At 48.9% G+C, this 27,576-nt stretch overlaps 1 protein-coding gene across 5 annotated transcripts in view; it reads right to left on the bottom strand.

Moving 5' to 3' along the window:
* The window catches only part of RYR3 (ryanodine receptor 3), a 1,864,151-nt gene that overhangs the window by 803,191 nt on the left and 1,033,384 nt on the right, over positions 1 to 27,576 (bottom strand). For all 5 annotated transcript variants that reach the window (XM_086937034.1, XM_086937032.1, XM_086937031.1 and 2 more), the window contains one exon: positions 27,375 to 27,453. In XM_086937034.1, coding sequence (XP_086793160.1) covers positions 27,375 to 27,453 — 79 coding nt within the window. The remainder of the gene's footprint in view (positions 1 to 27,374; positions 27,454 to 27,576) is intronic.

Genomic DNA, 27,576 nt, shown 5'->3' with positions numbered 1-27,576 from the left:
ACCAATTTCCTTCTCCAGCATTGATTCTTTCATAGATTCGCATGCTTGAATATCAACTAACAAAGTGGTGCCAATTAATGTATATGCATGTTAATGCAATGGAAGGTGGGAATGAAGCTTAACTTGAGTCTCCCTTCTCGCATTCATGCATGTCCACACAATAATGCTTCACAAAAGGATGCATTGTTTTCCATGTTGCAGCTTTACATATATCCTCCAACGACACTTCAGCATCAAATGCAGCCATTACCGCCATTGCTCTTGTAGAATGTGCCTTTACTTTACTCTTTAACAGTCTCTTTATTAATTCATGTGCTGCAGGTCTCCACACGAATTCATGTGCTGCAGTAATACACAATGTAACCCATCTTGCAATAGTTTGTTTTGAAACTGCCTCTCCTTTACTCTTAGATGCATATGCTACAAAGAGTTGACCTGCTTTACACACTTCCTTTGTCGCTTGAAAATAAACTTTAAACATCAAGGGCCAGATGTAAGACCCTTTTTTGCGTGAAACACTCGCAGTTTACCACCTACTTCAAATAGGTGTTAAACCACTCGCACATTGTAAGGGGTCCCCAGGGGATCCCTTACCCTTTGTGAGTATGTGAAAAAGTATTTTCAAGAGCAGGCAGTGGTCGAAAAAATATTTTTAAGAGCAGGCAGTGGTCCCAGGGACCACTACCTGCCCTTAAAAAATGAAACTGAAAAGTTTAATTTTTCTTTTTTAAATACATCCCGTTTTCCTTTAAGGAAAATGGGCTGCATTTAAAAAAAAAAACACTGCTTTATTTAAAAGCAGTTCCAGACGTGGTGGTCTGCTGACCCCAGCAGGCCACCATCCCTGGCAGGCCCGGACTGGCCATAGCCCTAACCATAACTGGGCAATCCCCCGATGCGCCACACGGGTGGGGGCCGGTTTTGGGCCCCTGGGGGCCGTTTTTGGTAGAGGGCCGTTGCAAAATCGGCCCTGTACAAAAATTGTCCGAAAACCGGCCCCGGCAAACAGCTCGCGGGAGGGGGCCTGGCCGAGCACTTTGCCAGGGCCGGTTGTGGTACCCAGTCCGGCCCTGATCCCTGGGAGTGCTAGCCATTCCTAATGGGGTTGCAATTGCGACACCCTCATCAATATTCATGAGGAATGCAATTTGCGACCTCATAAGGAATCGCTAACAGTGTCTGAGACACTGTTATACATCCCAATTTGCGAGTCGCAAATGCAACACAATTTTCGAGTCGCAATTGGAGGGTCGTACATCGGCCCCTAATATCTAACTAATTTAAAGTCCTTTTTGCAAACGTTACAGGATCTTCCAAAAACACTGGCAACGTCATCTCTTACTCACAAATTAAACTCAGCTGGACCTTTTGGAATAAATCTTGGAATTGTCATCAATTTTACTGAATCCTTTTTGAAAATCAAATATGGCTCCTTCCAACACAGTGCCTGCATTTCACTTACTTGTCGATTTGATTGAAAAACTGTTTTCCATTCCAAATCTTTTAATGTTGCTTTATGGATGGGTCTGAACTGCGCTTTTATCAAGGCCGCCAACACAGTATTTAATTCCCATTCTGATGCTCTTTCTAAATTGGTGGGAATTTCATTAATTCCTTTATCCCTCTTTGAGAAAACAAAGTTTCCTGTTCTGCAGTTCTGAGAAATCGTGAAATGGCTAACAAATGTACCCTTACTGACACATAAGACAACCATGACTCAGCCAGATGCGACAAATAAGGTAAAAACGTATGAGGCGCTATATTAAGTGGATCCATACATTTTTTCCGCACGCAGTGGACAAAACGTTTCCATTTAAAAATGTATGTTTTCACTGCAGATGCTGCTCTTGTCTTCCATAACATCTCTCCGAAATGCTGTAATATTCAAATTCTAAGTCTTGATGAGTCATGCTGCCAGATGAAGTGACTCTGGATTGTGGTGAAGTATTGTCCTCTGTTCTTTGTATGAAGCTGACAATCCACTTTGAGCAGCACTTAGCTCACCAGTGGTGGCTGCCACAAACAAAGGGTGATGGGGTAGGTGGAGGGAACACAAGAGGGGGAGCGCGGGAGGGGTTGTGCCTGGGGGTTTAAAAATAGTATTTTTAATAAATAAAATATACCTTTAGCAGCCGGCCACCTCCAGCATCGGGTTGCGCCGACTCTCCAGTTCCTGATTGTAGGAGAGTAGGGTCTGCTTCCTATGGCCACCCCCACTTTTTGCTTTGCTTTACTGGTTTTCGACTTAGATGTGGCTGTGGGCCTGCTAATCAGACCCACAGCCCAGATGCACACTCTCTAAATTTACCATGTACTCTAGGTACATCCACAATTGGGAATTGGTTCACCTTGTCACCCCCTGTAGAAGTGTACCATAGGTACTCAGGGCATAGGTGTAACCAAGGCCTACCAGGGGCTGCAGCATGTATTATGCCACCCCTGGCTGGCCACTCAAATAGACACAACTGGATGATCACTCAGCTGGGGCAAGGTCGTGTAAACACCCCTTGCTTAGGTGTAGTATTCCTATACCTAATTACATATAGACACATAGTAACCTATAATTCACTCCTATGGCAGGCCTTAACAATCCTGAAGGCAGAGTGCTTGGTTATGTGTGAGATGGTGCTCTAGCATGCACTGAGCCTGTCTGCAGCTTTCGGAACCATGTCCTTATAGCTGTTGTATGATATTGCCATACCATATACTCTTAAGTGCATTATAATCCTCGCGGTTAATGCTAACTTTGGTTTGGCTTTATCAAAACATGTTGTGTAAGGTGTCATACACTTTGGAATACTACCCCCTCGCCAATTCTGGTGACAGGGGTAGCATTCCACCCTTCTAGAGAGAGAAGACATGTTAGTTCTGCCTATCCCGGTTAAAGTTAACCAGAGCCCCAGCATCACAAAATGGATGCTGCTGCCACAGACACAAGTCTGACCTCCTGCTGCTGGGAGTCATTCCAGTCACAGAGGTTTGGACAATAGGTTTCCTGCTAGGGGAGGTGCGAGCACCACCCCAGACAGGAGGATGTGTATTGGGACAGGGAGGGCTGAATAGATTGAAACACTGCCTGAGGCACACTAGGTGCTTCATGCATAGCCCAGTTCAAACCGGTTGCTGGGGCACTCCAGCCGCAGCTCTGGGGCGAAACTGGACAAAGGAAAGGGGGTGTAACCACCCCCCTTCCTGGTCCCACCCATAGGAGAGACCTAGTTCGCAAACCAGCCTCCTTTAGTTGTATAAAGGTAGGAGCTGGCCCAGAAGACTTTAGATTAATCCTGGAATCGACTGAAGACAGAACTCTGGACCCTTCGACATTCATCCAAGCTGAAGACTGAAGAATCTCCCTTGTGGCCAAGGAGTGACCAACCTGGGAAACCAGGCACCATCCAGCAACGCGACGGCTTGCTTTGTCCCCATTCCCGCCGGAACCCGAGCACAGAGCCTGACAAGACCTCGCCTCCTGAATCCTTCTGACCCCATTGCAAGACTCCAGCACAGCTGAGCCCCGTGGAAGGCGCCGGGACCCGTGATAGCAGGTAACTTAGAAAGTCTGCAACTTGCTAACAGCGCAGCTCTTGAGGCCTCCTCGAAGCTGTGCCCTGGGGACTGAGACACCCCGACACCGAGCTCCACCTGCACCGAAGGCCAGCCCTCCACACTCCACGAGATCTGCTTGTGTTCTGTGAAGGTAGGAAGTCTTCCGGTCAGCCTAGGACTTAACCCTTTGGAATCTGGACACTAGGAGTGTTAAACTACTCGGGGGCACCGGAGTGGCAGTGTTACCTCACCCACAGGAAGCGGGTGCAGTGGTGCCAAAGTGTGTCAGGATTTGTACCCTAGGTACCCAGGGCATAGGTGCATCCAAGGCCTACCAGGGGCTGCAGCACATATTGTGCCACCCCTGGCCTGGCCTTACTATTTGACACAACTGGCTGATCACACAGCTGGAGCAAGGTGGTGTAATCACCCTTTGCTTTAGGTATAGTATCTCTATATCTAACCCATACAAGGACACACAGTAACCTATAAGACACTCCTATGGCAGGCCTTATCAATCCTGGAGGCAGAGTGCTTGGTTATGTGTGAGATGGTGCTTTAGCATGAGGTGAGCCAGGCTTTTTGGAGTTCCTGGCTAGCCTCAAGGTTTTTAATGGCCTTCTTCATGTACTGAGCCATCCTGGAGCGGAGACCAAGTACATAGTACACTATATCTTGTTTAGGTTGTTTGAGAGGTAACTCCCATTCTTCCTTCACCAGACATAGGGGTCCCCTTACAGGATGCCCAAACAGAAGCTCAAAAGGGCTGTAGCCAACCCCCTTCTGTGGAACCTCTCTGTAAGCAAACAGAAGGCAGGGTAGAAGGATGTCCCATCTTCGCCTAAGCTTTTCAGGTAACCCTTTGATCATACCCTTCATGGTCTTGTTAAACCTTTCAACAAGGCCCTTACACTGTGGATGATAAGGAGTGGTGAATTTGTAGTTAACACCACACTCCTTCCACATTGCTGTTAAGTATCCTGACATAAAGTTTGCACCCCTGTCAGATATTACCTCCTTTGGAAAGCCCACTCTTGAGAATACTCCCAAGAGGGCTCTTGCCACAACAGGTGCTGTTGTGGTCCTTAGGGGAATAGCCTCTGGATACCTAGTGGCATGATCCACTACCACCAGTATAAATCTGTGCCCAGATGCTGTGGGAGGATCCATTGGTCCAACAATATAAATTCCCACTCTTTCAAAGGGTACCCCCACCACAGGTAGTGGTATCAGGGGGGCCTTTGTTGTGCCACCTGCTTTGCCACTGGCTTGGCAGGTCACACAGGAGCGACAAAACTCCTTGGTATCTTCAGACATGTGAGGCCAGTGAAAGTGAGGGACAAGCCTGTCCCAAGTCTTGTTCTGGCCTAGGTGTCCTGCTAAGGGAATATCATGGGCCAAGGTTAGAAGGAAGCCCATAAATTTCAGAGGTATGACCAACCTCCTGGCTGTACCAGGCTTGGGGTCTCTACCCTCTGAATAAAGGAGCCCATCATCCCAATATACTTTATGTACCTTGAGCATTCCCAGCAGCCTCAGCAGCAGCTTGCTGTCTGAGGGGTTCAAGAGAGGGGCAGTCTAACTGTGCCTGTATCAAGTCTGCCCTTGAAGGTCCCCCTGCCCCTAGAAACTCAACCTGGTCAGGTTCAAGCTCTTCTGGGACAGTTCCTTCAGGATCTTACAATCATCTTCCTGTGAAGGCTGATCATCACTTGTAGGTAGGAGGGAACCCCACTGCTCCTACTCTTGGTAGGTGCTTAGTCCATTGTTCCAGGATCCAAGACCTGAGATTCAGTGAGGCACTTTTTGGCCTGTGACCTGGTCACAGCAAGGACATGTGATGAAATCCCTAACATCTCAGCATGAGTATTCTAGGTCATTTCCCAACAAACATTCAACTGGGAGGTCTGCACTTACCACAATCCTTTTTAGGCCAGTTACCCCTCCCCAGAAGAAATTAACAACAGCCACACTATGTGTAGTAGTGGCATTGCTGGCATCGGTCACTAGGTAATTATCACTTAGTACAATCTGTCCAGGGTACACAAATGCTGGTGTCACCATGGTAACACTGGCACAGGTGTCCCTATAGGCTTGAGCCACTTTATCATTGATTAAAGGTGTCTGCCTATACTTGCCCAGGTTACTGGGACTCACAGTAGTGGTCATGGCTATGTCCACATCACAGATCAAGACAGCCTGTGTGGGGATCCTGACTAGGTCAGAACCCACCTCAGTACCCAGGGTTAACCCTACAACACCCTTGGTTTGGGAACTACCACTGCTTACTGTACTAGGGGGTGCAGGTGCCTTAGGGGCTGAAGTGGTAGGGGCTCCAGTTTTTCGACAGTCACTGGTCCAGTGACTACTGTTCTTACATGTAGGACACCATGGTTTCCTTTGGCCATCATTCTTCTTCTTCTTTTTGAAAGTTTGGGACCCCCCCCCCTCTGTGGTTTGTTGGGGCCCTGTAGAAGACTTCTGGTCTTTTGGTTTCTGCTCCCCACCCTTCTGGTCTGCTTTCTTCTGATCACCCCCTTGGCCCTCGTTTTTCTGCTTAACCCTCCAGAGCCTTAGTGGCACAATCAACAAAATCAGTCCAGTCCTGAGTCTGTGTCTTCTGGGTCTCTCTGAACAACAACCTATATTGTCCAGTGGTTAAGCCAAACCCATCAATCAGAGCACTTTTCAGGACAGAGTAGTTGTTAGCATCCTCATCACTAACTGTGAGGAGCTTGTCTCTTCCTTTTTCTGAAAAGGAGAGCCATAAGATTGCTGCCCACTGACTTTGGGGTATCTGCTGTTCTTTGCAGGCCCTCTCCAAAGCAGTTATCCACTTGTGGATGTCATCCCCTGCCTTGTAGGGGGGCACAATCTTGCTTAGGTTTCTATTATCATAGGACCTATCTTTATCCCTAGGGATATTGCTGCCACCAGTGGGTTCTAACCCACTCTCTCTTTTCTCTGTAGCACGAGCAAGCTTCTCTTTGGCCAGGGCAACCTCAAGTTCCTATCTTTGTATCCTAAGAGCAGCTTCTTTCATTTTGGCCTCATGTTCTCTCCTCTGAGGGCAAGTCGTCCCTCTCTGAGTAGGGACTCTAGGGCCATTAGAGGCATTGGAGTGCTGGGAGTCACTTGAATGATTCCCGTTCCTCCTATACCCCTGGTTAAGTCTACTTGTAGGCCTGAATGGGGCTGGCCCATCTTCAGCTCCAAGGTGACTTAGGTTAGCCTGGCTAAGCCTCCTGACTGTACCCTGGCTATACCTTCCTCCATCAGACTCCTCCCCTCTCTGATCTGAATCATCATCATCATGGTCACTACTGTCATCATCCTCAATGAAGTCAAGGAGATCCCTAGCATCTTCTGTTGTAGTCAGGACCTCTTCATCATCCTTAGGGATTGGTTCAGAGTTTTTTAGAGCCTCAGACTGTTCCAAGAGCTCTAGGAGTTGCTGAGTGGTAGGGTTGGCCCCTTGTTTCAGCTTCCTTGTTGAACACACATTTCTCAACTCCTGAAAGGTGAGAAAAGCAAATCTGGATGGTGCATGGGGTTGGTCACCTTCCACAGTTGGAATCCCACTGGTTCCTTCTGTGCCAGCCATTTGCTCTAGTGAGGTGGATATGTTGCAATCTACCTACTCTATGTGTTCACCTACTGAACCCTCTCTAGTAGTTGTAGTCAGGGTGTGCTAAGCCCTATCCTCCACAATACTAAATTCAGTAGAACTTAAATATACTATATTGTTTTTTATATGTACCTATAGGTACCTGTATGATCTTTCACAAGGTATTGGCAAAGATTACAATCGTAAAACAACAGCAAGCTCAAATCCCAACCGCTGCCCACCAATGTGAGAAGTTGGCCTGATATATGATGTTCACTAGTTCTAGTGACCACCTTGTATCAGTCCAAACAACCCTTATGGTGATTGGTTGTAAGTCAACCTTATAGACCAGCTATCCTAGTGGTAGCGTGGACAAAGCAGTCTTAGGCTAAACTCTTTTGGCATGTGAAGCCAGCTGTATTACCATATGTAACCCCCTTGAACACCAAGTGAAAGCACACCACACAGGATATATATTCAAAATATATATGTATTTATTACTACAAATAGTCCCCTGAACTCTTTATGAGCACCGGAGCAACCACGTTAAAACAATTCAATTGATAATATACCAAAGTAGCACAAATATGGATAGGCCCGGGTGGCCCCTAAAACCATATACTAAAGAAGTGGTATAAGTACCACGAGTCGAAAGGAAGTAAGGCCTAGGGCTTTGGGAATCACTGGGGCTACGCTGGACTATCACAAGTTAGGAACTAGGAGGCCCACAGGATCTGGTTTGCAGTGCGCAAAGTTAGAAGCAGTTCACATTGGAATCAATGGATGCGTAAAAGTTAAAAAGGTGAAGGTAGGAAGTCTTCCGGTCAGTCTAGGACTTAACCCTTTGGAATCTGGACACTAGGAGTGTTAACCTACTCGGGGGCACTGGATTGCCAGCGTTACCTCACCCACAGGAAGCGGGTGCAGTGGTGCCAAAGTGTGTCGGGATTCTGCAGGAGTCCGGATGGAGCTTTGGAGTGTTGATGCTGCAGGCGACCTGATGTGAAGAGTTCCGGTGGATCCAAGGGTGGATCTGAAGAGGTGAAGACCTGAAAGTAGAGGGGACAATGTTCCCAGTCACTAGCCAGTGACTGGCGTGGCACCAGGAAGGAACCAGGCGATGTCGGGTGCCAACAGGTGATCTCGTGAAGCTTGTCTCTGCAGCAGCGTGGACTAGGCGATGATGACGACGACCAGGAGTTACTCACGAGCTGTCCCACGTAGGCTCTAGTTGATGGCGGTGTCGGCTTCTTGATCGGAGCAAACAGGCCTTGGCTAATGCAAGCCACGCAGGAAATGTAGCTCGGTGGTGGGGCTTCTCAAGACGCCAAACACAGCGATGAGGGTACCTCAGGGGCTACGCAGTCAGTTTCTCGTGGACTTTTCAAGAGGTCCGGTCCCACGTCTCAGGTCGGATCCACTCGTCTCAGCTTAACAGGGACTGTGGATCGGGCTGTTAGATGTCTGGGAGTCTGGATTTTGTCAGGCTCTGGGCTCGGGCTCCGGCAGGAGGCGGCGGCAAAGCAGTCGTTGATTGCTGGATGGTGCCTGTGTTCACAGGGTGGCCACTCCTTGGCCACACGGGAGATTCTTCAGTCTTCTGAGCAGCAGAACGTCGAAGGTCCAGAGTTTCTTCTTCTTGTAGTCGAATTTCAGGGTAATTTGCCGTCTTGGGACTCAGCTCCTACTTTTAAACTCATTCTAGGGGCTGGACTACCTACTAGGTCCTTCCTATGGGTGGGACCAGAAAGGGGGGTGGTTACACCCCCTTTCCTTTGTCCAGTTTCGCGCCAGAGCTGGGGCTGGAGTTCCCCAGCACCGGTTTGAATTGGCCTATGCACAGGGACACATTGTGTGCCCCGGGCATGTCTGATTCTATTCAGCCCTACCTAACCAGATACACAAAATCCTGTCTGGGGTGGTGCTAGCACCTCCCAAGGCAGGAAACCCTTTGTCCAGGCCTCCTTCGCTGGAAGGACTCCCAGCAGCAGGAGGTCACACTTGTGTCTGTGGTGGCAGCATCCATTTTGTGATGCTGAGGCTCTGTTTAACTTTAACCGGGGTTTAGGTTCTGTACATGTCGTGTCTCTCTAGAAGGGTGGAATGCTACCCCCGTCGCCAGAATTGGCGAGGGGGTAGTATTCCAATTCGTATGACACCTTACTCGACATGTTTTGATAATGTCAAACCAGAGTTAGCATTTAACTGCGAGGTTCATAATGCACTTAAGAGTATATGGTACGACGCTATCAGGAAACAGCTAAAGGACGTGGTTCCGAAAGCTGCAGACAGGCTAAGCTCATGCTAGAGCACCATCTCACACATAACCAAGCACTCTGCCTCCAGGATTGATGAGGCCTGCATAGGAGTGACTTATAGGTTACTGTGTGTCCTTGTATGGGTTAGATATAGAGATACAATACCTAAAGCAAAGGGTGATTACACCACCTTGCCCCAGCTGAGTGATCAGCCAGTTGTGTCAAATAGTAAGGCCAGGCCAGGGGTGGCACAATATGTGCTGCAGCCCCTGGTAGGCCTTGGATGCACTTATGCCCTGGGTACCTAGGGTACACTGTACAGGGGCTCACAAGGTGATCCATGTTACAATTGGTAAGGCGCCTAAAGTGCCTTGGCATAAATTTAGAGAGAGAACAGCAAGTTGTGGGTCTGATTGGCAGGCCCACAGCTTCATTAAGTCATAAACCAGTGAAGCAAAAAACAAAAAATTGGGGTGACCATAGGATAGCATACCCTACTCTCCTACAACAATCCTTTTTGAAACTCTACTGCTGGTCTGGTTGCTCCAGACTGGCACTTGCTTCCCTGAAAAGGTGAAGTACCTCAGACCATCCTGGTCTGCACCAGAAGCTCCTTGTGTATCCTGCATGGGTTGCCTTTGCTTAGGCTTGTTGGCTCTGATCTTGAAGCCGACCCCTCCATCTGCGAGATCCTTCGTAGGACAGCTCCACCCCAGCACTTGATTGCTCCTCGACGACGTCTGGTTCCTTCCCTGGTTCCACCCGGTCACTGGCTAGTGACCTAGACTCAGTCCCCTCTGCTTTCAGGTCCTCTTCAGCCTCGATCCACCCTTGGATCCACCCGGACATCTTCCTCCTGGTCGCCTGCAGCATCTTTCTTCACAGGCTCCATAGACTTCAACGGCGAAACCCGACACATCTTCACACCTATGCACCCGCTTCCTGTGGGTGAGGTAACGCAAGTACTTCGGTGCTCTCAAGGGTATTGACTATCCAAGTGTCTAGGTTTTTAGTTGTATCCTTCTAGCTAGACCGAAGTGTCCTAAATCTTCATTTACTTACCTTTTACGTTCCTATTGACTTTCTATTGACTCTCGCGTGAGAGTACTGACTCTGCAGGCGCCGCCTGTGGGCCTCATACTCCTAACCTAAGGGTCAGATAGTGTAGCCCCAGCGATTCCCTAGGCCCTAGGCCTTCTCCTTTCCTGAGTCGTGGTTCTTATACCACTTACTTAGTATATGGTCTTACGCGCCCCTAGGGCCTGACTGTAAATTGTGCTATTTAAAGTATTTCTAAGTGTAACTTGTTATGTGCTTTTGCCTCTGATCTCATAAAGAGTTCAGAGGAGTGTGTTAGTAAATAAATCTCCTACGCCGACGACACACAGCTGATCCTCTCCCTGACCAACGACCCCGCCACCGCCAGAGCCGACCTACACGAAGGGATGAAACACGTAGCCAAATGGATGATGACCAGCCGCCTGAAACTGAACTCAGACAAGACGGAAGTCCTCATCCTGGGCCCCTCACCCTCCGCCTGAGACGACTCCTGGTGGCCCCCCGCCCTGGGCGCCGCACCCAAACCAACAGACCACGCACGCAACCTGGGCTTCATCCTGGACTCCTCCCTCTCCATGACCAGACAAGTCAACGCCGTCTCCTCGTCCTGTTTCAACATCCTGCGCATGCTACGCAAGATCTTCCGGTGGATCTCCACCGAGACCAGGAAGACGGTCACCCAGGCCCTCGTCACCAGCCGCCTGGACTACGGCAACGCCCTCTACGCCGGAACCACCGCCAAGCTCCAGAAGAGACTCCAGCGTATCCAGAATGCCTCAGCCAGACTCATCCTCGACATCCCCCGACGCAGCCACATCTCCGGACATCTGAGAGACCTGCACTGGCTCCCCATCAACAAGAGAATCACCTTCCGTCTCCTCACCCACGCACACAAAGCCCTACACGACCAAGGCCCGAGTTACCTCAACAGCCGCCTCAACTTCTACGCTCCCACACGCCACCTCCGATCAACCAGCCAAGCATTCGCCGCCGTCCCTCGCATCCGAAGAGCCACAATAGGAGGAAGATCCTTCTCCCACCTGGCCGCCAAGACCTGGAACTCCCTCCCGACCCACCTCCGCCTGACCCAAGACCACCTCGCCTTCAGGAAGCTGCTCAAGACCTGGCTGTTCGAGCAGTAGCGGACCCCCCCTCCCGAAGCGCCTTGAGACCCTCCGGGTGAGTAGTGCGCTATATAAATGCAATGATTGATTGATTGATTGATTGATTGATTGATAAATACATATATATTTTATATATATCCTGTGTGGTGTCCTTTCATTTGATATTCAAGGGGTTACATATGGTAAAACAGCTGGCTTTACACGCCCTCAAGAGTCTTTTAGCCTAAGACTGTTCTGTCCACGCTACCTCTAGGATAGCTGGTCTATAAGGTTGACTTTGCAACCACCACCATAAGGGTTGTTTGGAATGGTGCAAGGTGTTCACTAGAATAGTGAACATCATATACCAGGCCAACTTCTCACACTGATCCCAACAGCCCCTGGGACAGACTCCCATCCAATCCCCATGCTGCAGAGCAGCGCAGAAATTGGTCTGAGCGGGCTAGAAAGATCCTCCGCACAGGCCAGGGAGTATGTGGGGGTTTTTCCAGCCCGGCTGCTAAATGCAGCCAAGCTTCAGAAACCTAAGTGTGCATGTGTGTTTTGGTCGGCCTGAAATGGACGAACAAACACACATGAGCACTTAGGGAGTGCACCTATCACCCCTCCTCCCTCACATGCCTTGGCACTGTCTCTCTCAATAGCGCTGGCTCAAAGCCGGGAAACTCTGAAGAAAATGATGCAGGAACAATTGTTTTATTTTTAATTTAATGGCTCTGAGCCAAGCAATGGGGTGACGCTCCTCCGCCATTGCGGAGGAGCTGCTGCTGTCTGCCACACTCATTTCCCACAAATCCACCTACCAATGCTGACGTGGCTGTGCAGGTGCCTACAGAATGACCTTGCAATTCTCTCTCTTTATTTTGCATAATGCCCTTGTGATCAATGGTATTGGCGAAAAAGAATATACAAAACAACATCCCCAATTTATTGCAAATGCATTGCCTTCTGTCCCTGGGCAAAACCACATGCTTGCAAACTTTATGCATTTGCGATTCTGTTCCATTGAGAACATGTCCCATATTGGTTTTCCCGATCTCCTGAATATCAAATTCAACTGCCCGGAGTCTATCTCCGGATCGTGTGTATTCACATATTGTCTGCTTAACAAATCTGCCTCTATATTGTTCAAACCAGGTATGTGCTCTGTCATCAGCATTACATTGTTGCCGATGCCCAATTCCATATCCAATGTTTTGCACAAGGTACTACTTTTGTAACGATATATCTGGAAGAGACATTAGTTAGTGATAGATTTCTTACCTTAGAGTATCCCCAGGCATCAGACTGGATCCGGAAAGTTCTGCTTAGCAGTACCGCTGCGCGTCAGTAGGTGGCGTCCTGTGCCGAGATGACGTCACGGAGACTACTTAGGCGCCACCCATGCGTGCTGACGTCAGTTTTGGACATGACTTTCCGCCCCAGGAACGCAGAGCAATGCAAGATACTGAGCGTTGGTGAATAAAACTAGGGCCCTGAAAGGGATGACCTTAACCCTAGTAATCAGTCCGCAGAAAGGGGAGGATAGGTGTGGCGGTAAGGAATCTATCACTAACTAATGTCTCTTACAGATATATCGTTACAGAAGTAGTAACTTGTGCATCTGAAAGAGACACATTAGTGATAGATTCCTTACCTTAGAAGAGATACCCCAGCAATACCAACCCCAATGGTGGGTCTGCGAACAAGATTACACCAGAAAGTCATGGAGCACAGAACGGCCAAAGTAGCCGTCTCTCCAGACCGGACTGTCAAGGCAGTAGTGCTTGGTAAACGTGTGCAGCGAGGCCCACGTAGCTGCCTGACAAATGTCCTGCAAGGGAACGCCACGTCCCAAGGCAGTAGTGGCTGCCATTGCCCTGGGGGAATGGGCACCCAGCCCCAGAGGAGCCTCCTTCTTAGCCAAGGAGTAACATGCATTGATGCACAGAACAACCCACCGGGAGATGGCCCGCTTGTGCACGGCACAACCTGGTCATCCACCCGGAACTGTTGTGTATGCTGCAGATAGAAAGTGAGCGCCTGCTTTGGGTCCAGACCGTGGAGCCTCTCCTCCTCCCTAGAGGGATGCAGAGGCGAAAAGAAGGTGGGCAAAGTGATGGCCTGCCTGATGTGGAAGGGCGTGACAACCTTAGGCAAGAGGGAAGGACGGGTCCTCAGAACCACCTTCTCCGGATGAACAGAGAGGAAAGGAGGTTTAGAAGAGAGAGCCTGGAGCTCACCCACTCTTCTGGCAGAGGTGATAGCTACCAGGAAAACCGTCTTGAGAGTTAGAAAACGTAAGGGACAGTTATGAAGGGGCTCAAAGGGACCGCACATCAGAAAAGTCAAGAAAAGATTCAAGTCCCACTGAGGCATTGTGAAAAGCACAGGTGGAAACGTATGCGTAATTCCTTTGAGGAAATGGTTAACAACCGAGGACTTAAAAAGAGAAGGCTGATCTGGAAGCCGTAGAAAAGCGGAGATGACCGAAAGATAACCTTTTATAGTGCCCAGAGCAGAGCCCTGCTGGGCCAAAGATAGAAGGAACAGAAGGACCTCAGAAAGAGGGGCAGAAAGGGGATCGACAGCCTTTGCTGTGCACCATGTCACAAGTTTGCTCCACTTGCAGGCGTATACTGTTTTGGTGGAGGGACGCCTAGCTGCCAAAATAACATCACTGACTTCGGGAGGAAGGTCGAAAGCTGTCGCTCAATCTCCATGCATGGAGGTGGAGGCTGGACAGGTTTGGGTGCAGGATCGTCCCCTGCAGCTGCGACAGACGATCTTCCCGCAGAGGCAGATGGATCGGGGGATAGACCACCATGCTGAGTAGCTCGGGTAACCAGTATCTTCGTGCCAATCTGGAGCCACAAGGATAACTTGAGCCCGGTCGCGCCTGATCTTCTTCAGCACTCTGGGCAGAAGTGTTATAGGTGAAAAGGCGTACAATAGACCGTAGCTCCACTTGCGACAAAAAGAGTTGCCAAGCGAGCGCCGCCTTGGAAATTCCAGCACGCAGAATTGACGACATTGCACGTTCTCTTCGGTGGGGAATAGATCTAACAGGAAGGACCACTACACCAAATGCATGCAAAACAGTATCAGTGAGAAATAATAATTAGTGAACGGTCAAGTCAAGACTCAAGAGTACATGGAGAAAAATGTATTGTTCCCATCAGAAGCCACACTGTACCGCCCTTGTTGTCATCATTTGGGATCTCCTTACCCAGGAGACAAGACGGCCGGTAAATGATTACCGTGACCGAGATGTGATGTGAGGGCAGAACAGAAGGGTATGATAGTGGCTAATGACAAAAGCAGTGTATGGTGATTGGAGTGGAAAAGTGAAGGGTAATTATAAAATTAGGTGAATTGGGTGGAAAAAAGAAATTTTATTAATATCCCCCAATCCCTAAGATTAAAAGGCAGGTGTGGGTGCAGGTTTTAAATAATAACCGCACGTAATGGTGGTCGACATGTTTCAGCATTTCACAAGAAAAGATTTTCTAATGCATTCCTCAGGACCTAAAAAGGTACACTACTGCTTTGTAAATATAAATAAAGTGAATAATAAAGATATCACCTGGACATCCAGGCGTACTCAACCGTATACTGTCAGTGCATAATGGTAAGGGATCCAACATGTAAAACAAACAAACAAACAAGCGAAGAAACAAATAGGACACTTAATGTTATACATATTGTTTCTGTTTGTAATCATAATAGCATTGCAATATGTTCATTCGTACTAGGACATCATCTCAAGTATACACTCACCCTTATGTGTAGGTTGAGAGGCTTCACCCCACCTGGCTGCAGCGCAGGTAAAAGGAGCACCGCTCTGGGGATAATCATATTGTATTTGCAGAGCGGTTAGTTATGTGACACTAGACAAAACAAATTAAAAATAGAGTGTACTTCGAGACGAGAGGTTGTCTAGACCTCTTATAAAATCAAGTGGTGACCAGGCTAGGCGTGACCGCCGTAATCTATCACAGTCAATGGGGATGACCACCCAGCGTTGGTATCCTTTGAGTCTATCGCATTATGTATAAGGGCGAAGTAAAGTACTCACTGAGCGCTCAAAACGGGCGTGAGAATGGGTCGCTCTCATGATTTGCCCAACACTCGTTAATCGTGGGCTTATTAACACGGAGATCTGTTATACATGGAAAACGCTCCGTGTGAGCATTATTTAAAAGCGCACAAGTAATACGAAGTCAATGCGATACCTGCAACGCTTTGTATCTTTGAGAGCGGAGTGGCCTCTAGCGGCGTGTGTTGCTCCGTATCTGCGCAGGGAAAGAACAAACGCCACGCGCATTGAGAAAACAGTTCGCGCAGCGTTCACTCACCTCTCCGTCGGTGTCTCCGGGCAGTCTTCAGTACTGCTCGGGGGGGCGCCGATCGCGGAGTGAGGTAATGTTTTGTATGGTTGTAATTCTTCAGACATCACGTGACAAAAGCAGTCACGTGATGCTTAGGATTATGGGAGATGTAGTTCGCTACCCATTTCAGCCTCTAATCGATGGAAAAAAGTGCTCTAAAGCTGCACAACAGTGTGTATATATGTACATTGCTAAACCACACTCCGTGGTATTTAAGATCACAAGTTACGCGTCATTAGTATCAAAGTGTATAATGTCATTATGCATGGTCCACTAACATTGGTCAGAATACCATCTAGCACCCACGCTCCAGTATGCATACACTTTGATACTAATGACGCGTAACTTGTGATCTTAAATACCACGGAGTGTTTGTGTATATATGTACAATGTACATATATACACACTGTTGTGCAGCTTTAGAGCACTTTTTTCCATCGATTAGAGGCTGAAATGGGTAGCGAACTACATCTCCCATAATCCTAAGCATCACGTGACTGCTTTTGTCACGTGATGTCTGAAGAATTACAACCATACAAAACATTACCTCACTCCGCGATCGGCGCCCCCCCGAGCAGTACTGAAGACTGCCCGGAGACACCGACGGAGAGGTGAGTGAACGCTGCGCGAACTGTTTTCTCAATGCGCGTGGCGTTTGTTCTTTCCCTGCGCAGATACGGAGCAACACACGCCGCTAGAGGCCACTCCGCTCTCAAAGATACAAAGCGTTGCAGGTATCGCATTGACTTCGTATTACTTGTGCGCTTTTAAATAATGCTCACACGGAGCGTTTTCCATGTATAACAGATCTCCGTGTTAATAAGCCCACGATTAACGAGTGTTGGGCAAATCATGAGAGCGACCCATTCTCACGCCCGTTTTGAGCGCTCAGTGAGTACTTTACTTCGCCCTTATACATAATGCGATAGACTCAAAGGATACCAACGCTGGGTGGTCATCCCCATTGACTGTGATAGATTACGGCGGTCACGCCTAGCCTGGTCACCACTTGAGTTTATAAGAGGTCTAGACAACCTCTCGTCTCGAAGTACACTCTATTTTTAATTTGTTTTGTCTAGTGTCACATAACTAACCGCTCTGCAAATACAATATGATTATCCCCAGAGCGGTGCTCCTTTTACCTGCGCTGCAGCCAGGTGGGGTGAAGCCTCTCAACCTACACATAAGGGTGAGTGTATACTTGAGATGATGTCCTAGTACGAATGAACATATTGCAATGCTATTATGATTACAAACAGAAACAATATGTATAACATTAAGTGTCCTATTTGTTTCTTCGCTTGTTTGTTTGTTTGTTTTACATGTTGGATCCCTTACCATTATGCACTGACAGTATACGGTTGAGTACGCCTGGATGTCCAGGTGATATCTTTATTATTCACTTTATTTATATTTACAAAGCAGTAGTGTACCTTTTTAGGTCCTGAGGAATGCATTAGAAAATCTTTTCTTGTGAAATGCTGAAACATGTCGACCACCATTACGTGCGGTTATTATTTAAAACCTGCACCCACACCTGCCTTTTAATCTTAGGGATTGGGGGATATTAATAAAATTTCTTTTTTCCACCCAATTCACCTAATTTTATAATTACCCTTCACTTTTCCACTCCAATCACCATACACTGCTTTTGTCATTAGCCACTATCATACCCTTCTGTTCTGCCCTCACATCACATCTCGGTCACGGTAATCATTTACCGGCCGTCTTGTCTCCTGGGTAAGGAGATCCCAAATGATGACAACAAGGGCGGTACAGTGTGGCTTCTGATGGGAACAATACATTTTTCTCCATGTACTCTTGAGTCTTGACTTGACCGTTCACTAATTATTATTTCTCACTGATACTGTTTTGCATGCATTTGGTGTAGTGGTCCTTCCTGTTAGACTTACTGACTCTCTCTTTTTGACCCCCAGATATTATTTGTTGCTGTATATTGAGTCCGGGGCTTATATCTGGTTGGTCGGTAAACCTGCCCTTAGACCCTCCCTAACTTTTTGTTGAACGGGAATAGATCTAACCAAGGCTCTCCCCACTGCAGAAAGAGACCTTGCGCCATGTCCGAGTTCAGACGCCATTCGTGATCCATCATGCACCGGCATCTGAGTTCGTCCACCCTGGCGTTCAGAGAACCTGCCAGGTGTTGAAGCACCAAGGCAATGCCTTGATGCTCCAGCCATGTACAGAGACGCAGAGCCTCTTGACAAAGGGTCCAGGACCCCACCCTGCCCTGTTTGTTGCAATACCACATGGTGGTGGTGTTGTCCGTGAACACCTGCACCACACTTCCCCGGACAGAGGGAAGGAATGCCTTCAGTGCAAGTCGGATCGCCCGCAGCTCTAAAAGGTTGATATGGAGCCGGGACTCCGCCGGAGACTAGAGGCCTCTGATCTCCGCCTCTCCCAAGTGGCCTCCCCATCCCAGGTGGGATTGCATCCGTCACCACTGTGTGCTCCAGTTGGGGAAGGGAGAGGGATCTGCCACTGACCTAATCTCGATACGTGAGCCACCACTGCAATTGTTCAGCACTGCCCTACGAGATCTGGACATGATCGGACATGTTGCCCTGATGCTGTGCCCACTGGAACTTCAGGTCCCACTGAGCCCACATAAGCCACCTGGCATGTTGCACCAGCAGGATGCAGGAGGCCATCAGACCCAGCAGTCGAAGCGTCATCCTGACCGAAACACGGGAAAGAGGCTGAAAGATTGGAATCATAGCCTGAATGTCCTAGACTCACGGCTCGGGAGGATAAACCCGAAACTGTGCCGAGTCCAGAACCGCTCCGATGAAAAGGAGCTTCTAGAAGGGAATCAGGTGCAACTTTGGCACATTGATGGAGAACCCCAGCGAATGCAGGAGGTCGGCCGTAATCTGGAGGTGGGAGACAACTGCCTGGGGCAAGCCCGCCTTCAACAGCCAGTTGTTGAGATAGGGGAAGACTGACACCCTGATCTGTGTAGCTGAGCTGCGACCAACGCCATCACTTTCGTGAACACTCGAGGGGCGCTGGTAAGACAAAAGGGGAGCACGGGGAACTGAAAATGCTTGTGGCCTACCGTGAATCGCAGGTAGCCTCTGTGGGCAGGCGGGATGGCGATATGAAAATAGGCATCCTGCAAGTCCAACGCCACCAACCAGTCTTGCGGATCTAGGGCAGACATGACCTGAGCAAGCGTGAGCATCTTGAACTTCTCCTTCCGGAGGAAGCGATTGACGTTCCGAAGGTCTAAGATAGGACGCAGGCCCTTGTCCTTCTTCAGAACCAGAAAGTAGTGGGAATAACAACCACTACCTACTTCTGGTGTCGGAATGCTCGATGGCCCCCTTGGCCAAGAGGGCCGCAACTTTCTGCTGGAGAAGCAGCAAGTGATCCCCTGACATGAGGTGGTACTGAGGTGGCATTTTCGAGGGGTTGCAGCGAAGGAGAGGGAGTAGCCCCTTCAGACAATTTGCAGCACCCACTTGTCCGAAGTGATGTTGCGCCAGTGGTGGAGATGATAGCATATTCGTCCACCCACTGGCGTCTGATGGGCCTGAAAGGTCAGGCTAGGAGGGCTTGGAAGCGGAGGTGGAGGTGTACTGGCCCTCCCGCTGGCCCCCTGAACCGCCTCAACGGTTCCAAAATCCGGGGCCACGCTGAGGTTGTTGCTGCTGTGGCCTGTGGCTCTGCAAACGCTGTGGGGCGCCCCTTCCGTGGCCACGAAAGAAGTGAAAAGCAGAAGGCGTACAAGGAAGAGCGGCCGACAGGCCCAAGGACTTGGCAGTAGCCCGGGAGTCCTTCAATCTCTCCAACGCACTGTCTGCCTTGTTGCCAAAAAGGCGAATGCCATCAAAGGGCATGTCCATCAGGGTGTTCTGGAGATCCCCTGAGAAGCCAGTAGTCCTCAACCAGGCTTGGCGCTGAAGCGTCACCATCGTGGAAATCGACCTGCCCAGTAAGTCAGCGGTATCCAGCCCACAACGTATGGTGAACTTCACTGCCGGTCGCAATCACATAGGAAAGAACTGTCTGGGCCTTCACCGGACAGGTGGACAGCACCTGCGCAATCGTGTCCCAAAGAGAGTGGGTATGATTGCCCAGGAGGAATGTGGTGTTCATGACCGCAGTCCTAAGCTGGCAGATGATAACAGTTTCTTACCAAACTGATCCAGCTTCTTGAATTCCCTATCCGGAGGTGCAGTAGGGAACAAGCTCTGGGAAGCAGAGGCTTGGACAACCAAGCTCTCATGGGTGGGGTGTTGGGTAAGGAAGAGGGGGTAATACCGAGCTGGGAGATGGCGTCATGCCACGTTCCTATCCACAGGAGCCCCTGTTTTGGGCCTGGAACAGGTGCCCAAAAGAACGTCTGTCAGTGCTTCAATAAAAGGCAGCAAGGGCTCAGAAGAGGTAGCCGGCGGTTGGAGCACTTCTGTCAGGAGGTTAGTCCTGGTGGCCACCGTAGGGAGTTCGAGGTGGAGAGCCTCGGCCACCCTACGCAACACCACTGCGTAACTAGCTCCCTCCTCCATAGCCAAGGAGACAGCATGCCAGGGTCAGATGAGGTGTCAAGACCACTGGCCTCCCCCAAATCCTCTGCCCAGTCGGCATCATAAGCACAGTCCTGTGCTAGAAGGTCCTCAGACCACTCCCAGTCCTCCCCTTCCTCCAAAGTCTGTGGAACAGGCTCAAAATAAGGAGGATGGACATAGGGCACAAAAGGCCCCATCGGCGTCGGTATCGGCGTCGGGTGACGTCAATCTGGTACCGTGTCCGGGTAAAGGCTGAACCTGGGGACAACGTCGTCCCGAGGAGCGGGCGACGTCAGAAGCGGTGCCGGGAAGATCGGCGCTGGTGGAGGTGTCACGAGGTCAACCAGCATCGATCGGGGTCCGATCACGGATCCCTGGGGGACCTGCGGCGTCGGGGCTGGAGCTGCCAGCGACACCGGGGCTGGAGCCACCGGAGATGGTAAAACAGGACCCCCCGTCGGCCGCAGGAGCACCGACAGAGCCAGAAGGCCCAAAGAGTCGGGCAATGGCAGCAAGAAATTCTTGCACCTGAGCAGGTGTCGACCCGCACCCGGAAAGGGAGGTAGACTGGAGGCGACCTCGCAGGCTCCGCCGGAGCCGCGGGGTGGTATCATCCGCACCCTCAGCCGCGTCGCGCCACGGGCGAAGGAAAGTTGAAGAGCGACGATGCTTCTTCAACTTCTTCGTGGAATGCTTCAACTTACCTGACCCGAGCGCGAAGACTCAAATCCAGAAGGATGGTGATGACAGCTTCGCAACGGGTCCCACGACCTCCCACGGGACCGTGACCTCGAGCGGCGCGGAGCAGACTGCCGGACTTCAAGCAACTTTTGGGCCACTCCCGCAAAGCCTTCGGCGCCATGGCCCGGCAGTCGGGGCACGACTTGGGTACATGGTTGCGCCCCAGGCAGTAGAGCCACACGCTGTGTGGGTCCGTCACTGACGTCATGCGGTGACAGTCTCCACAGTTCTTGAACCCTGGCATCCCTACAACAGCAGGAGTCGATTGACTCAAAAAGATGAGGTAAAAGGCGTCGAAAAACTCAGTCAAAAAGTGATAGGGGGTCCTAGCTCTTCCCGGATCTGCGCTTGCTGGCACGGGAAAAGAAAGAACTGACGTCATAAGCATGGTCGTGTCTAAGTAGCTCTGACAACGTCATCCCGGCGCCAATGACGCACGTGGAGCCACACGACGCCGCCTACCGGCGCGCAGGGGTACAGCTGACGAAAAAGCTTTCTGGAACCAGTCTGACGCCTGGGGGTAATTCTAAGGTAAAGAATCTATCACTACGTGTTTCTTTCAGATATAGGGACAGACGGGGCAACTCTAACAGGTCCACAGCCTTACGAATTGCAGCATGGTATGAGGTCACCTCAGGAGGTGGAAGACCCTTGGTGACGTCATTTCCCACACAGGGGAGGTATCAGGCCACTACATCTTGCAAATCCCTCACAATCAGGGTCAGGATCCACTATCTCTCCTTCCTCAGCCCTACGATGCTCCACTTGATATTCATCTTCCTCCAACAGCCTTTGAGCCTCTCTCTGACACTTCCTCTCCAGAACCGGCGTTGGTGGCGCCAGACACAGCGATGGTGACTTCAGAACAAGCGTCGATGGAGTATCTAAAGGAACAGAGGTCACAGGCATAAAGGGCATGAATGGTACCTGAGGAAATTGAGGGGAAACCCCTCCCAGAGAATAGGTTAACTGACCCATGAGGCCAGCAGGTGCACCAGTAAGATACGCAGCACTCTTGAAAATGCTGAAGATAGCATTTAAAAAATGTGATGGATCAGATCTCGGAATCCGGAATGCAGGATATGCCGGAACCAGAACAACGGGCTCTGGAGCTGTACGCGGAGGCACCAAGTTTTGTGGAGTCAGTGTTCTCAGTGTCAGAGACACAGGTGGAGGAGCAGAGCTCGTCGCTGGAAGAGGCATAACATTCCTCAGAGTCGAAGGAGTAACAGCCCTCGGTGCCAAAAACACGCCTGGTGAAGGAGTCTGAGAGATCCCATCCTTGCAATGACGCCTAAGACTCTCAGACTCTCACTTTGGAGTCGCATCCCTCGAAAAACGACACCAAGAACCATTGCGCTGCTTCTTCTTGTGCTTCTTGGATGACCTAAAAGTATGAAGTATCAGCGACTTCGATCGGGTTCGAGACCTCCTGCAACCCCTGTTCTGCTTTTTGGCTTTATGCATGAACAACATGGCCTCCCTTTCCTTTACAGCCTTCAGATTAATCCGCTTGCACAAAGTGCATGTCCCAACATCGTGGTCCGAGGACAGACACCACAAACAATCTTCATGGGGGTCAGTGATGGACATCTGACCCCTGCATTCCCTGCACAGCTTGAATCCCAACTTTCTTGGAGTAGTCATCTTCAACAGTTACAAAGTCGCTTGCAACAGTAACAAAGAAAACTCTCAGAAATGGACAGACTAGGAAAAAAAGTTACACGTCGACGGCGTGGAAAAAAGGGAACTGACGTCAGCATGCCAACAAGGTCTTCTTATGGCCCGATTAGGTCACGGGGAGTCGCGTGAGGAGCCGTTCCATTGTGACATCCTCATCGACGTGGGAGAGCTGAGGAGAAACATTTCTGTGGAATGCTCTCTATTGGGGTAATTCAAAAGGTGAGGAAGTCACTGGCAGATGCATCCATCAGAAAGCGGAGGTATGGATGACATTAGTTCTGTTTTGAAGGTAGGATATGATCCAGTCGAGAGCAGTCCCACTTTCTGTGGTAAGTGGGCATAAGCCTGACTCAGAAAGCCTAATTCCACCAAAACTACAAAAGGGGAATTTCTAAGGGCATGCCCACGTACTAGCCTGAGAGAGGGGCACACCTCCTGACTAGCTAATTTTCCAGCCTGTCCTGGTGCCAAATTGTCCCAGGGCAGGGGGTGGCATTTCCACTGTCTGGGGAAGCCTTTGGTCACATTTCAAAGGCGACAGAGGCCTTTGAAGCATGCTGCCTTGATATGCTATTACTTAGCCATCCTGCTTGGAGGAGGTGACAACACCTCAGGCCGGAGCAGGCATTGTTTATGCTCTCAGAAAGCGTGGGCTCTCTTCTGCAGGGGGCCAGAAACCTGTCTGTGGTGGCAGGCGTGCCTACACCAGCCAGACAGAGCATAAGTAGTTGGTATGTTTATAGGGGGCACCTCTAAGTTGCCCTCTGGGAGCATGTATTAATATATCCATCACTGGAATTAGTGTGAGTTTATTAATAGGAGATGGTTGATACCAAGCGCACAAGTTACTTACCTTCGGTAACGATACATCTGTAAGAAACAGTAGTTAGTGTTAGATTCCTTACCTTAGAATATCCCCAGGCATCAGACTGGATCCGGAAAGTTTTACTTAGCAGCATCCCTGCGCGTCGGTAGGCGTCACAGGAAATGCCATCTATATTGGCATGGTCAGTCCCAGGTCTGTGCTCCACTGTAAAGTCCATACCCTGTAGGGAGATGGACCATCTCAACATTTGTCAGCTTTCATCTGAATCAGCCATTGCGCCCTGTGGTCGGTTTGGACAAGGAAGTGGGTACAAAACAAGTATGGTCTCAGCTTCTTCAGGGACCAAGCCACATCAAAGGCTTCCCTCTCAAAAGCACTCCAATGCTGCTCTCTGGGGAGTAACCTCCTGCTAATGAAAACAAGAGGCTGGTCATGGCCATCATCGTTGGTCTAGGAAAGGAGCGATCCGATCCCATGTACAAAGGCATCAGTTTGCACTACGAACTGCTTTGAATAATCTGTAGCTTTAAAAATGCATGCTGAGCACATGCTTCTTTGAGTTTGCCAAAAGCCTTCTGACAACTCACTGTCCATTTACCTTCTTTGGCATCTTCTTGGAGGCAGGGTCTGTGAGGGGTGCCTCAGTGGTAACATGATATAAAATTATCTCCCTATTACCTAGCTGTCGCTAACACCAGTTAGCGACAGCTAGTAGGAGATAGCGACCATCTTGGGCCCCGCTTTGCATGTCAGTGAAATGTATCACTAATGACATGCAAAGTGGGCGTGCCAAGATGTTAGCGACTGGAAACAGTTGCTAACATCGCTATCTCCTATTACCAACTTTTGGAGATAGTCGCGCTAAGCGCGAATATCTCCAAAAGCTAACACCTGCCCCTGAGCAGTTCTTAGCCATGTTATCCAATGGTAGGTGGATAACATGGCTAAGAGCATTAGCTCGGTAATGCATGAATATCGCTGACTTTTCAGCAATATTCATGCATTTCGGACGATTTTTATCGCTTAGGAGATAAACCTTGATAATAGCAAGGTTCCTAAGCGATAAAAATCGCCGCAGCTCGGCGATAAAAATATCCCCGCTAAGCCAACATAGTGATAATTATCGCTAGTTGTTGGTAATATGCCCCATACTCCTTCACAAACATCCTGTATTACCCAATCAAGCCAAGGAATGCCCTGACTTGTATCTGGGTTGTTGGGGTTGTTGGAGCTTCCCAGTCCAGAATTGTCTGGATCTTGAGCTGTAAGGGTTGAACCTGGCCTTCACCTACAAGGTGGCCCAAGTATACAACTGTGCCCTGCCACATTGGGCACTTACGTGCCTTGATAGTGAGGCCTGCAGATTGCAGAGCCTATGGACCTTCCAAAAGTGAATCAGGTGCATGTGTCCCATATGAGCTTTCCATCCCTGGAAAGAGGCATCTTTGATCAATGTTTGAGTTGGCAGATCCTGATGGAATGGTATTCCTATCAAGAGGTTCTTTGGTTGTTTCCACCCTGGGAGAGACTAAATTACATCTTGTGATAGGATCAGTTTCTCTTCCCAGTGGTCCGAGAGCTGAGTCCACTGGTCTTCTAGGCATTGCTGCAAGGGCCTTATGTGAAGTCTTGCATGTGGAACTAGAAAGATGCAAGGGCCCATCAAACCTAGTAGGGATGCAATCTGTCTCATTGTTGGATGATGAGAATGTAAGAGATTGTGACATTTTAGATTGATTGATAATAACATCTCCTTCGAAGTGTACACTTTTGCGGATTGGGCATCCAGTATTGCTCCAAGGTATTGTATTTTTTTAAACGTATAATTTCTGAGGTTTACTTGCAGACCTAGATTGGTTACTGTCTTGATACAGAACTGGTAATGTTTGTTTGCCTCCGCTGTCGATATACCCTTTCTTAACCAGTCATTCAGTTAAGGACAGACAAAGATCTTTTGTTTCTTTAGAGGAGCTGCGTCGACAGCCATGCACTTCACAAAAGTTCATAGAGCTGATTTTAGTCTGAAAGGTAGGGCCTTGTATTAGTAATAATGAGATCCTACTTTGAATCGAGGAAACGTTTGATGCTGTGCTGATATTGGAATGTGAAAGTAGGCCTCTTGTAGGTCTATTGAACACATACAGTCTCCTTGATGTAGTTGTGGATAAATCTGGTGTAATACCAACATTCTGAATTGTATTTCCTTATGTACTTGCTAAGTACTCGAAGATCTAGAATGGGTCTGAATTCTTCTTTTGGTCCCTTTTTTCACACCAAAAAATATCAGGATTATATTCACAAACCTCTCAGGTGATGAGGAACCTTCTCCACAGCATACTTTTTGCAGTAGGTCTTTATGAGTAATCGTTGTTTTGAAGGAGGGTGCCCGAATTGAAGAGAGTAGCCATTCTAAACAGTATTCAAGAACCATTTGTCTGATGCTATTAAGCGTCACTCTTCCAGATGCTTGGTAATACTTCCCCCCACGGTGTGAGAAACAGAGAAAGGGGGCGTAACGGCTCATTGTTTATCCAGAGGTTATCCTGTGGATGAAGAATGCTGCTGGGTTCCACGACCTCTTGATGGTTTTCAAGGGTGAAAGTGTTGCCTTGACTACTGCTGGTGTTGTTGGTGAGACCAGTGAGGGGTTTGACCCCTCTAAGAGAAAAGTGAGGGAGCGACTCCTCAGCCTAGAGGTGTCTGGTGTGTTGCATAACTCTAAACTTTGGGTGTGGCAGGTTGACAAAGACCTATGTTTTAAACTCTTGTGCATTTTTGAATTTTTTTGGCATACCTGAACTCTGTAAATTCAATGACCACCAGTCACAGGAGCGGTCACAACATCTGCCTCAGGAGCAAGAGCACATTACACCTCACCAAGACCGACCCCATGTGGTGTTGCGTTGATATACTAAAGGCACTGAGACGCGTCTCTCTCATATCAGCGACTTTCATTAAAATTCATTTCCTTTAAAGATGTCCAAAACTGAATGGCAACAACTGTCTGAAAACCATGGGATGCTTTAATGGAAGCTCAGGTCAACGAATAGTGAGCATATAACATTGAAGGCTCTGCTAAAAGCAGCCTCTTTTAACAGAAAAAAACACTTTAGCTTCTACCCCCCCCCACTAATGTCACTACTGTTGGTGTACAAATCGACCCTTTCAATCGACTTCAGATTGGAGCCCATAAAAAGGTCCATTCCTGATTACAAGACCAAAGCCCACAGGAACGGTTCCTGACTGAAGCCAATAAAATGTCATCAACAGCGGATCAAGGTGCTTATGAGAACATAAACAGGAAAGTCTTCATGTGCCCTTCTATACAATAACTTTGCCATTGTGTCTGTCCTAAGGAACTGCTGCTCCTTTCCAAGGACCAGAAGGTGGAACACTGATTTTTGTACCCAAAAAAGAAAAAAGGGTGCCCAGTTTTAAAACAAATTCAAACATTTCGGTTTAACATATATTGCTCACACATGCCATCCTTACTTCACCATCACATACCCTGGTGCCTGGCCTCTCTTCTGATGTATTAAGAGGCATGTAAGCATATGCCCACCAAACGGTCAGATAATCACAAACCATGTAGACTAGACACTTTTCAGACATTAACATTAATTACCTTGTCATAGGCCCACTTGTCGTGCGAGTGTTCAGCGTTCCTGATGACAATGTACTCCAGTTTTTCAGGAAGCGTTAAACTAAAAGTATTAAAAAGAGTGACATCACTTACCATTCCATCCAGACATAGAAATGACCCTGACAAAAGTGCCTATTGCCCCATATTCTCAGTTGGAATTTGATGTTCAGAAAGTGGATTGGGT

This window comes from Lissotriton vulgaris, chromosome 9 (genome assembly GCF_964263255.1).
Source record: "Lissotriton vulgaris chromosome 9, aLisVul1.2, whole genome shotgun sequence".
NCBI lineage: Eukaryota > Metazoa > Chordata > Amphibia > Caudata > Salamandridae > Lissotriton > Lissotriton vulgaris.
This window is presented reverse-complemented; position numbering and strand designations above follow the sequence as displayed.